We start from the raw sequence: 14,249 nt of genomic DNA, 5'->3' as shown, positions 1-14,249 counted from the left end.
GCTCATTATTAACCCATTGTTTGATCTTGATCTTTGATCAACACTCAATACAGCAAAATCCGCTGTGTACCGTGTTTGCATTAACTGATTATTTGTCATTAGAGCTGGATGTTCAGGATGGAAATTAGGTTGTCTCAAGAGTCATGACAAACAGTATGCCACTTGCAAACCCATTTCTCAAGTTGTTTCTTTCAGAATTTAGTTTAACTACAGATATATGTAGTACTATAAATTGTCTAGATACTGTGATTACATTGCTCTGCTTCAATGAACAAACTTCAAATGAGAATGTCAACATATCCATTAAAGTGTCATGTACAGACATAAAAATAGTGATAAATGCAAAAAAAGACAACTATACCATTCTGTATTTCTTAATAGGTCTAAAGAAACATTTTAAAAACCTTTATAACATCTGCTTTCATCCCTTATTGCAAATGCAAAATTCAACATACAAAGTTTTCCTTAAACTAATCTAAAGCGTAAGATAAGCTTCTGTTGCACGATAAGATTTTCAGTTCACATTACATACTGTACAGTATATGCACTTGTTCTTACAGAGGTTTCTTTGTGAGGGCAGGAACATTCTTCTTGGGCTTAACAAGGAAAGGCAGCTTCAGGTGGAGTCCTATAGACCAGATGGCTTCATGGCTGGGAGATATCATTAACCAGTCATGGTGTTCAGCTGGCCAGGTGCTACCACATTGGCCACAGTATCCTACTCCTGCTCAAGCAGACCCACTACACTCCCCCAGTTCACAGCGTAACGGCTGTGCGCACAGTTGTTTCAACACTGTGAAAAACAGCAGATGTCTCCGACAGGGCTCATTTTGGAGCACCCTTATCGTTCTTCTGCTTGTCAAACATTGCAGAAATGAGCGGACTTGACAGACAATAAAACGATTCCTAATTTGGAGGGGATACAAAAAAGTCTATTTTGACTAAAAAAATCTAGCTGAAAAACAATGAAGAGACTGACATGACGCAGTGGTGCACTTGGAGGAAAAAAAACCTTCATCAGAGCTGCAGATTGAAAACAATGCTGCAGAAATCCACAGTAATAAAATCCCCAATGTGGTTAAATTAATAATACATAATATTATTTCAACGTGTGACTAATGTGGGTTTTAAAGTCCCCATTGGTGACACAAAAGCAGAAACAAGAAGACAGGGACACTAATAAAATTCTTACTTCATTACAACTTCACACTTGTGAAGTAAGTCACACAAGTCGCACGCAAGAAAGAAAACAGTGATACGACCCACAAAGAAAGAGAGCTTTTATTACAATTCCTAGTGCTTGATAATTAATGAGAGTGCCTCCATGACTCCCATGGATAAACAAATAATTGATGTTAAGAAAAGCAACAAATGTGCATGTTTTCATCTCAGCGGGATAATATCTTGGTTCATTCTGAGAAGAGAATCTCCTGCCCAAGGGTGTTCAAAGGTTTTTCTCATTACCTCCTCCTAAATGCACAATCTACAAAGCAAACCATAGAGCCAGGAGGCCTGATTCCTACTAAGGCCATTTGTGTTATTATAACCTCAAGTTCATTTACTATCATACACGTTTGATGTCAAAATGTACCAGCTGTTTCAGAAATAAACAATATTTTCTTAGGCAGTGGGGGCTCATCATTTGGAACCAGTGGGACATGGCCCCATCACAGAAAATCAAAAATAAACTAACAAAAAAAATTAATAGATCAAAACTTCTTGCATTTTCTTATATAAAGTGTTATTTTTTTCCACTTTTAGTAAAATTTCAGTTTGGTGCCCTAGATACAGTTCATATCAAGAGCAACTGTAGGTTTCACAGTAAAAGAATCTGTGGAATAGGATTTGGGATTCGGGATCACATGATCCCCAAACTTAACAGTTTTGCTGCCAGGGGCCAGTCCCAAACACTGTATTAAAGCAATGGCATCAGCATGGCAGATATGGACCCTCATGGACGTCCCTATAATGCTGCATTGCCAGAAATTTGCGATATAGTGTACCTGTAGAACTGGGATGGTTAACTTTTCTTCCAACCCTACCAAACCTGTGCATCATGAAAAATCAGTGCCAAGTTTCTTGCTGCCTGTATAATGCAAAAATATCAAACCTCATTTCCTACTTCATAGCTTTTCCTTTTTAAAATGACTGCATTGTTCACCGTGATTCTTACCGGTTTATAAAATTGATCTTTTCAGATGGCCTGACAAGAGCTCTTTGTAGCTGAAGTCAGGTCTGAAATTGCCAACTGTTTGTGCATTTTCCTTTCTATGGCCATATGGGGCACCTTCATACATTAATCACTCCAACACTGGTGTACATTAAAGTGTCCAGGAGGTTGCACTGGCTTGATTAACAGGGTGAAGCAAAAAAACAGAAAAAGAGTTCTTAAATTAGGTACTGCACTGAACTCAGACTTGTAAAGATTTCTAAACCACTTCATTGGTCTTGTGTGTACCATCTGTTGACAACACCCTATAAGATAGACATACAACAAATAAACCATACAAAACATACCACTGTGAACATTCCACATTTCAAACAAAGAATATCACAGAACAAATTTACAAAATAACTTTTACACATAGAAAAAATTGTACCTTTTTCTGAAACCCCTAATTCCACTGTCCCCTTGAGTTCCTTCCTTCTGTGATTATACGTCACACTACCTAACAAAATGGTGACACCAAAGCTTGTCAAATCATGACATTTTAGACTGCTACTGTCACGTCCAGGCCAGTGGTTGCACACAATTCACAGCTGCTCCGGGAAACCGCTATATTCCCAGGAGTGACCACATTCATCTAGGGTACACGGTACATCCTCATTCCGGTACATCTATGCACCTATTAATCAGGCATCTAATCATCCAATTAATCATCCACTTTGCTCTCCCCTATTTAATTTCCAAAATGCCACTGGAAATGTGCTCTGACATTGAGCTACCCGTGGTAGTGAAGCACTTTATTAAACATGATGAGTTAGAGAAACCCTGAAAGTCCTGAAACCCCAACATCGTAAACCTATAATCTTAATCCCCAGATATGTACTGGACTGAAGCGCTCCAGTGATGTTCTTTCTTGCCTGCTCCTACTGACAATAGCCTCATCTGCTTCATCCCAGCTGGCCATTACTCTCCTCACTTCACCTTGACTGTCTTCTGTGAGTCTTGGTCCCTCCACCTTCGGCCCTGCTCGGTAAACTAACGAAACACCCCTAGCCCTGGCACGTGGATCTCAGCCTGTGATTACACTGTGGCCGACTGCAGTTCACAGCTGCTTTGTAACAGCCACTGCTCAAAGTCTGTTTAGCTGGTCAAACGGTGCTACTGTATCAACCAATACGATCATTATATTACTGTGTATATTTGTATCTGAAAGCGCATTCAGCTCATAGTCTTACACATACTGTAATTCAAAATTCAAAATAGCACCATCTAAAGAATTCAATTTACAGTACACATGCCAACAATATTGGTACTACATTAACTAAGATGGTGGCCCAGTCTACAATTTCAAACAGGTCAACCCCTTCTTTTTCAGAGCCAGAAAGCCAACTGATCTGAAATTTGACAGACATCAGCAACATCCACCCTTGCTTTCGCATAGGCTGCTTTGATAAAGAGGGGGCATTAAAAATGTAATGCATTTACAAATTGAGATCTGTCCCAAAAATGTTCAAGCAACTGAAACACACATAGTACTTATTAAAGAAGGACAAAATGGAGCTCCTGCATGAACCAAAATGGTCACTATGCCACCATGTTTTTGTAATATTTCAAACTCCCTACATTGAAAAACGGTCAAGTCAGTAAATTGCAAAGTTTTTAGTTATCATTCATGTACAATTGTGCATTTTAGTTTTCACAATGCATATACATAACAAATAGCTACACTGAAATTTATCAAAATGTTGTGTAAACTTCAAAAGGTTACTGAAATACTGTTTAGCCAATTATCTTGATAAATGGCATTTCTGCATTTTTCATCTTTCCTAATTATAATATGCACACTGAGAAGTATGAGGGTGATTCAAGTCTTTAGAAGACATTTCTCTTCTAGTCAACATTATTGAAACAAATGTTTGTTTACATGGCTACAGCTAAACAATTTCTCACAGATGTTTTGTATTATAATTTTTTAATATAAAGTGTAGTTATTATCTGCCCCTAGCTAGGCATATCCGCCTAAGCGGGTACATATGCTTTCAATGATACATTTTTCATTAACGAAAACATTTTTAATCGTTTCTCAAAATACTGCAAAAACATTTGATATCCAATATCCTCCAAACATGACCATTAAGTTTGTTTTCACTGCAGTGAAACTATTCTGTAATAAACAAATAAACGAATAGTATAATGCTTACAAAAGCACTTGAGACATAAGCTGCACAACGGTTGAATAATAAATATTTTTACCCGCAAAATCAAAACACAACATCGCATACTATACATCACAAGACAACCTCAGCTTTTCAGAACAGAGCTTTGTAACTAGACATATCAGCATAAAGCAAACAAACCTTTTTTCAGTTATATTTATCTCACGTTTCAGTTTAGAGAATCGGGAAAATATAGCTGTAATGTATCCGTTCTCCAGCAACCTCCAGCTAACATACATAAAGAACTTTTACCTTACCTGAAAGTGCATAAATTTTACCAAGGAAATTCACAAGTTATAAAAACAAAACATTCTGCAAAAAAGATGTCTGTTAAAGCCGTATACATTCAAATCAACATGCAGATACTTTTTTATACTTGCTAAATTACTTTCAAAGTTTTTTTCCATGGTAGTAGACATTTTAGAGCCTTGGAAAAAATATGTGTCCCACAACTTCAAAAATTGACTTTTGAAGAAAGACAATGTGCAGTATTGTGTCTGTTTTTTTTCTCCTGTTTTTCCTGTCCTGGATCTTTCTTTCTATAAGAAAGACGTAAAAAATCTGAATGTTCAGATAGGATTCCAAGTGGTTCTTTTTAATTCAAGACCCCAACCAGATCTGTGGTGTGTGTAGTTTCCAATATAATTCAAGAAATTAAAAGGTGCATCTATTTATTTGACTTGTATTTTGGGGAAGGGGGTGGATAAGGTTAAGTAAGTTTTCTTTGGATACTTTGGTTTCCTCCCACCTCCAAAATGTAATGCTAATTGGTTGATTGGTGTTAAATTGTCCATTTCATAAAGGTCCCTCATTAATCCATCTTCTGTGGAGTAGCTCTGCCCAACCCTATTATAGATGGGATAAAGGTCAGGTGAAGTAGAACAAATGATCTAATGGTAGGTTTGATTGTTATAATTGTTTCACTTATACACTAAATGTTAAAAATCATTAGGGCTGTAGATTTACTATGGCAACTTTAAAAATATACCCCTATTAAACTATTTCTGCTGTCTTTTAATCTTTTTGAAAGGCATAAATGAGTATTGCTCTGTACTGTATATTTCTAATTGTATTCTATGATTCTTTTCTTTTTTACACAGTTCCTAAATTAATCACTCCCCTTCTTAATCAGTTTAGTAGTTGGGTTAGTTTAACACGTGGCAAAAAATGTCATTCTCACATGAAACAAACATTGCATTGTGAATGCAGCCTCTTTATAAACAAATAATGCCATAAAGTAATCTTTCTTACGTTAATATATAAGCCTGTCTTGCATTGTAATGTTAAAATCAGGTTAGCCAAAGGTGGGTGAATGGCAAAAAATGAAAATCGACCATAATTCTTAAATGACTTAAACCAAAAATTGAATTCCATATCAAATTAAATTACTAATAAAACTATACCACTCCTCTATACTGACTTCTCCATGGCTCCACCAATTATGAACTCTTATTAACATTTTTCTCTACTGCAGCAGAATAACTTCAAAATAAGATCTGAAAAATCTGAGAGAAAAGTTTATGGTTGCTGTTTTCCCACTAGTACAATTATTTTAAAATACTGCAGCTTCACAACTGTTTTAATAATACATGATTTTTTTTTGAAAGACAAAAAAGTATCTTATTTGAATGTTTCAGAAGATATCCAATATACTAACTATTTTAAATAATACAAATGAACCATAGCAGCATGCAGAAAAATCAGAAGTAGTTTGGAATACTTTTTCTACACATCAAATAAATAATAAACACCATAAGCTACTGTACAGTATATGAATGTATACATATACATATGTTTATGCATATGTATGTATATGCATTTATCATGCAGGAACCAAAATAGCAGTATGAATTGATTAAAACATTCTCGTACTTCACAAAGTATTACTGCGGGATGGAAATGCATTTAAATTAACATACAAATGTATGTCACTCCAATACCTAGTCCATCCTTCATCTAATTGGTGCATCCAACTGTCAATCTCATAATTAACCTTAATGATTGGTCATTTTATGATCTCACTCTCCATGCACATGCCTGCTACGGAGTCAATTGGCAATGCTATTTCAAAGTAATGTATGTATTTTTTCATTTTTTACAACGGTGTCTGACTGAAGTTACACAAATGCCTTTAGAGTGAGAAAAATCTTTCCAGCAAGTAAATGTGAAGCCCATATTTAGGTTGACAATGATTCAATGGACATTATTGATGCTATAGCACTGATTCAGAGATCACACAGTGTGAATTAACTTCACAGACCTTATTTTTGATCTGGAAGAAAGACGACATTTCAAAATCTTACTGTTCTGCCTCTAGGGCCATATCAAGAATTCTGATTTTGGACTTGGATGAAAAAACACCTTCATCATCCAGTCATTTTTAAATATATGTTGGTGAACCTATTTATTTGCAAAACTTCTACACCTGTCAAGAAATACGAAGCTGGAAATCAGGCTGTGATATTTCACTAAAATGTTCAGTATTCTATTAATGAGTGTGAATACTGAAGAGAATATTCTGCCATTTCTCATGCAGGACTATACCTAGATCACCCCATGGTAGCAAAAATGTGTCTGCTAAATGACAACCCTCTACTGCACCAAACATATTAAATTGCTTGAAAAGTCAGGAGAATACTGAAGTCATAGCAGGACAAATCCAGATCTTTAACTGCACAGAAAAACAAACTGATGAATTCGCATTGACAGCAAAAAGGATAAAAGTAAGATCCATGTCTTACTGGTACAGTACATATCACCATTACAATCTTAAAATTGGTATTTCCAAAAAATTCCTGATAGGTGGCGAGAGAAATACTAAACTAATGAAAGTTTAATTCCATAAACCTAGGTAGTGTTATACCTTATTTTAATTATTAATTTTGAAGACTTTTGATATACAGGTACAGATTAACTGTACTGATAAGATATAGTACTGTAGCTATGAATGATCTTGGCATTTGCTTTTTCCACACCACATTTTTTAACCTTTCTTAAAGCTGTACCACGTCTGTCAGAAAAGTCAGCTCAAGTGCTCCTATATACGTTTTTCTTTCTGGATTAATATCAGCATTAACATTTATAACAGAACCGAAAAATTGCAAATCTCTGACTATTTTTTCTGTTTTTTGCAAATTGTGACTTAACAAGAAAATAACATTTAAAAAAATGCAAAATTATTTTTTCTTGTCTCACTTCTGAGTTACTCCAAAATGCCTAAATGTTGGGATTAAATGTAGTCTTTGGCTTCTATAAAGCATTGTTATTGTTCAAAATGGTGTGTATTGTATTTGTCACATCATTTGCTCTCCTGAATTAAGAGAGCTTTTTAAAATAAGAATTCAGAAGATCAAACCCAAGATCCTCATGAGAAAAATACAACTTAATAACATTGATAAATGTGGTTGAAATCAACCTAATAATATTGCCTTCTCTAAAACATCACCTATCATTTCCTTTTCTAAACAGAGATGCAGACACTAGCACACTAAATAAGTTATTCTTCATGTTTGGGTCAATCAGTTGCAAGTGCTGCTGTGTACATTTAGTTATATCTCTGTTTCATGTGCAGCTTTTCAGACATTTTTCACTGTTACTACTCTTCTTTTTCATTTTATGTGCTCGCACATAAAACCACCAAAACGGCTTTTTAGGAACAAGTAATAGGTTTATTCCATGCTGAAAAAAAAGAAGAAAGAAAACACAACGTTTCGGCCGTGGAGCCTTCTGCAGGTGACACCTGAAGAATTACTTGTTCCTTTGCAGCCTACGCATGCTGACGCAGCTATCCACCTGAACTAAAATGGCTTTATACTGTCTATTGCAGAAGCAGCAATCAAATCCTTTTTGGAGCAATATGAGCAAGGAGGCCTTTCAGAGCACTTTCATTTAGACTACTCTCTTGTGAGTGCACATCTTCTGACGTATGAAGTTTGCCAGCTGTGTCTGAAAATATTTCTACCTTATTCTTTGCCAGATTTCCCTTTATTTGGACACTTTCTCACCTGTTCTATTCTTTATTCTCTTGTGCTTTATATCTCAGCTTCCCTCCTCCCTGTCACTCACTATGTCAAACTATTTCTGTTTGTATACTTTGTATCCAAGTGTCTTCTTAATGCTGATGGTTTCATACAGTAATTTAAGACATGAATACTGGTTCATCATCATGACCCACACCTGCAAGTCTAAAATACACACAAGCATCCCTAATTATAAATTGTGTTGAATTTTCTATTAGATCTTCTGCGATTTTTTTTGCAAATTTAATCAGAATTTATCAATTTTTGCTTTTCAAAAATGACACACAGCTGCTTCTACAGATTTCCTAAAAAGGATACGTTTGGATGAATGTAAAGGAATTCAGGTGTGCATAACCATAAACCATCATTTGAACAGGCCATAAATACTGAACTGTGACTTTAATTTAAATATCATATAAATGCACGGGTATGATGAGACAATATACAATTAAAAATGTCAAGAACATTCAATGTTTTGCATTATTAAGACTCCCTTTGACTTTTGAAAGTACTGTACATGCTCTGCATTTCTGGAGTGTTGCATGTCAGTATTCCAAGCCTTTCTTAACTAAGAACTTTAGGGAAAGTCGATTTGCTTCTTGTTCATATTTTGCCGATATGTATGAATTTAACAATCTGCAAACCCCTTTTCTGATTGAGGGTCTCACTCCAAATGTTTATTCTTTTAATGTGCTTTTTCAGTGTTTTTCACTTTATTACCACACTAGAGCTTGTCAACTCTCATGAGATACTAAACAGTAGGAGTAAGGACACTGCTCAAGAATTATATATGCTTTAACTAATCATGAGGTTCTACAATTTAAACACGATGTATATACAGTATATAAAATATTGAGGGCAACCGTTAGATTAAGAGTCTGGTTTTGTACAACAACTCTTCTATTACCTTTATCAGTACATCAGTTACAAATATAGTGGCTATTTCATATAGTGGGCAAAATTATAATAACAAAGGTTTGTTCATAAAACACATTACACATCACTCTTTTTGCTGTTATTTTAAATGTATAAATATGAAATCTGATAATAAAAAAGGAACAAAAAATTAGACGATTGTCACAATATGCCTGCATATCTCCTTCCTGCTGCTTGCTGCAGTCATTTTCACTGTATGTCACTTATCACACTTGCAATTAATATTCTGCTTACACTGTTGTTATTCATCTGCTATTCTTTTTCCAATAACCTCGGCTGGAGGTCTCTCCTCCCAGGCTGCAGTGAGGTTTCCCTCAAGCTGATTGCCTGGAACATATGGTGGAGGCCACGCAGTGCATTTGTATCACGAGGAAGACAGCGAAGGATACATGTCAAAAGGAGACTCATCAATGTTAGGAGTGGAGACACAGGAATCATATGCACTGCTACTCGCGGAGTATCAAAAGAAGGACGTTTTTAATGCAGTGGATGTGCTTTATTTGTAAGTGGTCTGCATGCACCCCAAACCCTGCAGTAATCTCATGAATTCCAATCACGTGAAAGAAGTACAGGTCAAATTAAATATAGCATGCTGAGATTTTAACCTATTTGCTATTTTTGTTCGAAACCTACACGGGAATCCTTTTTTCCCCACTTGTATTTACAGTATGTGGGTGCTTGGAAATGTTTTTATTTTATTCAAAGATAGGCTCAATGCACGTCATGCACAGCTTGGTAGGTTGCGTCACCTGCGAACTGGAAATCCAAGTGTCACTGCCACTCCACTCATGAGAGAGCGCTGCCCTCCCGATCAGAATGGCAATATGCAAGAAAATGTCTACAAGGAGAGTGGTGATGACATTCCTCACACAGAGTATGAGGTGAGAAGGCTGTGAACATCCACAGAAAGGTGAAAAATGTTCATGGGAGTAAGTGTATGACCAAGTCCAGTGTGTATGAGTGAGTAAAGACAGTATAATTATATTAAATGATGCTCTGAGTCCTGGGAGGCTAGAGACACTGCCAGTGATATAGGGCTTGTCATTATGGTAGCAATCCCCTAGGGACCTGGATACAGGGGAATTGTCCTGCTACAGGAGAGCTAGTGCTTCAGGGCGGTGGGATTCTCCACTGTTGGGGGAGTGCCGCTGTGTGTTTGTGTAGCTGGGGAGTCCGCAATCATAAGTAACTAGATATCGGCCTGCAATTTACTGAGACATTCTTTTGTTACTAAAACATATACTGTACACATCCTTTCATTAAGAACTGATGAACCCAAGTGTGATGGACCAGATGTGTGCAGTGCACACATGTGTGCAGATGTGTGCAATGCGTTAGTCTGTATTAAGTCATGGAGAGAACTGCATTCCTGTACAGTTGCCAGTGGTGAAACATGGATCCACCTGTTTCAACCCAAAGTCCACCACCACAACACACAGCAGTATCACTCATCCTTCCTGTTAAATGAAAATAATTTTAAAGTAATGTTGTTAACATGCAGTATATACTTGTGATTGTCAGTATAAATATACCTCCAAAACACCTTTATTTTTCAGACTATTATTTGCTAAAACATTTACTGTACACCTGCAATGTAATTTCACATTTAGTTTGTGGAAAACGTTGCATGTGTTTACTGAACAATACAACTATGTATGCCTTATTATTTTTATGATCCCAATATAGCAATGTATTTATAAATCGTAATTTGTTGTTAACTGCACTTATGATCCTAACCCAGGAGCAAATGGAAACTAAAATCACAAAGACATCATGTAGTACATACAGTATACTGATGAAATGTAATTGAAATATTTCCAGCAGAGCTAACTAAAATTATTTAATATACAACTGACTAGATACCAGCAATTACAGAATAAACTGGTGATCTATAAAAGTTAGTAGGGGGTGACATTTCTATGTCTATGGAATGTTCAGAATGATTATAACACAGAAAGACAGTAATTGTTCCATATACACATTCAGCATCTCAGAAAATAACTTTTTTTGAAGTAGCTAAACCAAAAATGCTGCAATTTCAATGTTTTCAGGAGATTGGGGTGTTTTTATTCTACCTCCAAAAAACTAACCTTTGGGAAAACTGCACCTATCTTATGTTTACTGAAAGTTGCAAGAAGCAGAGAATCCTTTAAATGAATTGAAAAGGACCCAAGACGATAGCAATTAATAGTATAAAAATACTGCCCAGCCAATGGGACAGGCCTAGGTGTAACTGCATTGTCTGTACACATTCTCCCAACGGGATCAGATAACAAATGGTTTTGGCAACTGGGACACATTTTTTGATGGTGTAAAAAAAGGGCAATGTATCAAGTATAGTGACACCCACTTTCAAGCACATTATACATGTGAATGGATTGCATGTTACTAGTAAAGCACTTTGAATAGGTAACCAGCTTGTGATCTCTGTCACATGTGTCTTTCAAGTGAAAAGTGTGCATAGCGTTTGCTTATTTCTGGGAAAGTATAATGCATTTTAGGGTGACCAAACAAGTTTTTAGTTCAATGACTTCAACACAAAACAGCTTTAAGACTATTGTGATTTTTTATTCTGGATCTCTCACATTGTTCTGTGCTCATTTATATCAATAGGCAACTCCTTTACACATTTAAGAATCATTCAATTACGTGAGCTTTCTCTACAAAAAGGGACTTTAATCATCAAAACTCGGAAAGAAGCATTTTCATATGGGATAGATTAGGGCTGAGAACAATAAAGAGATGTGGATTTAATTTTTCTGTAGCTTGAATCCAGTCAGGAGGGTAAAACAGTGTGAAAAATGATTAGATGTGGTTTTTAAATTTGTGAAGAATGCCATGACTTTTAGCATTAAACAGGATGGAAAATGTGCTACAGTATGTGCCTGATTGATTTAAACTACATCTAAACCCATTACAATACTGTAGCATAAAGCCAAGTAAATACTGGCTTTGTGAAAAGAGAGAGTTGTGAGGCTTCAGAATTACACATTTTTAAAAAATAGGCCTCAAAAAAGATGCAACCAGCTCATCCAGCAAAAGTTATGTTCTTTGATCAATCTATCAAATTATACAACCTTTAGTGAGCTCTGGCACAGCTGAAAAATTCTGTTTAATTTCTTGTTACTAATATTCCAACTGAAGAAGTATGATGAAAAAAAATATATTATTCATGTTAATTTGAAAATATATCGACAGGATACTCCAGGGTGCTGGATGTATTTATTCAACTGCCTTGTTTCTTACCTTGGACAGGCAGTTATTATATCACAATCAACATCCTGTCAGGTCTTATTGAAACTAGCTCGGAATTCAATTTCCATCTGATATTTGTCAGGGCATACGGTCTGGAAAACACAGTATAAATTAGCAGGCAGACTCTGCTGAATAATAAGAAAACTCATATGAGTATTGAGTGACATTTAATGCGCATTTTGATTAAATATTACTTCAGCAATAATAAACTTTCTTATCGGTACATATTCTAATCTTTCTACCAACTCCTGCATCTCAGTCACAGGGTGAAAGGTTCATGATCTACTTGGGATAACCTGAAAATGCTCTATACATCAGGATCTCAGCATGAGCTGGGCTAGGTGCACCACTGTGCTCCCATCTGCTCTGTGGTCATTAGGGCTCCCGCAGCACTTGTTAGAGGACAGCAGGTGCGCTCAGGCCCTGCAGCCTGCCTGTTCTTTCTGAGAAACCTTCACTTCCTAAACTCAGCGTGAGGAAAAATCCCATTCAGGAAGACAAAGCAAAACAGATGAGATACAATTTCAATTTTGGGGTACTTTTTTTCAACCTGTTAAAAATATCTGTTGAGCAAGTGTACAAAAAACATTTTATGGCAAGATTTACCCTTGACTATACAATATAGAATTATAAGTTATACATTACAATGGCATTCAATACTCAACCCTGTCTTTCAGGCAAAATCCTTCAAAATCATACTTTTCTACGAAAGTGCAAATTTAATACCTTTGAATAAAATAAGCGATTTTTCATCAAAATAATGAATTGCTAATTGTCAATTACTATTAAATTAATAAGACAGTCACAGACTATCGGTTTTGACATTGATGATGCTTGTTTATTGACTAAGCCCGATAAATATTTCCAACAACAAATAGGGAAAAAAAGATTCTAAAAAAAAGAGGTATATCTTTATATCAGGCTTATATGTTTATCTGAGATACACCAGGCACATTTACATTGACAATGACATAGAATGTAGTCAACCTCATGTGTCATGAAATTAAAATTTAAAAAGTGAAATCATAATGCCTACCCGTTTGGCCTTTGTGAGATATGTTCTTGCAGATTCCTTAAAAGCTTCAGCTTCCTCAGTCTTCTCTTTTTGAAGATAGCACACCCACCCCAACAGATACCAAACCTGCAAACAACAAACACCCTTCAGGTTACGCATTATTCAATTACACACAATATGTACAAAAGAGAACACATTAATAACTGTCAGATACAATGTCAGCATGTCGGACTTAAATCCATACCCACAGAGTGAAAGGAAAACCAAACAGCAGAGCTGATTACTAAAGAAAACAGTTACCCTGGGAAAATTAATTTTGTGTATAGGGATTTTCTCATAATACCTCCATGAATTTCATATCATACCTAGCCATTATGGAAAATTTACTGCAGCTCATTCCTAAGGGAAGGTGCATTTCAGTGCATTCTTCAGCATGACAGTGATTGTGAAGCAGAAAAATACCACTGTCAGCAAGGGGAATGAGGACCCAGAGCAGAACACTGATAGTATAAGAACACGATTATGAAAAATACTCTGTTAATCTTAAAATAGGTCATCCAAAGTAGAAAACAGCCAGACACTGCATTAAAAGATGCACTATAAATTTTTTCCTGTGATATGTTTAAGTTACTTTTGGAAAA

General features: G+C 35.9%; 1 protein-coding gene across 3 annotated transcripts in view; it reads right to left on the bottom strand.

The window, feature by feature from the left end:
• LOC148823100 (uncharacterized) overlaps positions 1–14,249 on the bottom strand; it is a 183,937-nt gene that overhangs the window by 37,028 nt on the left and 132,660 nt on the right. For all 3 annotated transcript variants that reach the window (XM_088929757.1, XM_088929758.1, XM_088929759.1), the window contains exon 10: positions 13,630–13,734. In XM_088929757.1, the coding sequence (XP_088785883.1) occupies positions 13,630–13,734 (105 nt within the window). The remainder of the gene's footprint in view (positions 1–13,629; positions 13,735–14,249) is intronic.

This window comes from Atractosteus spatula, chromosome 12, assembly GCF_055471065.1.
Source record: "Atractosteus spatula isolate fAtrSpa1 chromosome 12, fAtrSpa1.hap1, whole genome shotgun sequence".
In the NCBI taxonomy this organism is placed as follows: domain Eukaryota; kingdom Metazoa; phylum Chordata; class Actinopteri; order Semionotiformes; family Lepisosteidae; genus Atractosteus; species Atractosteus spatula.
The sequence above is the reverse complement of the archived record's forward strand: the minus strand, read 5'-3'. Positions and strand labels throughout refer to the sequence as shown.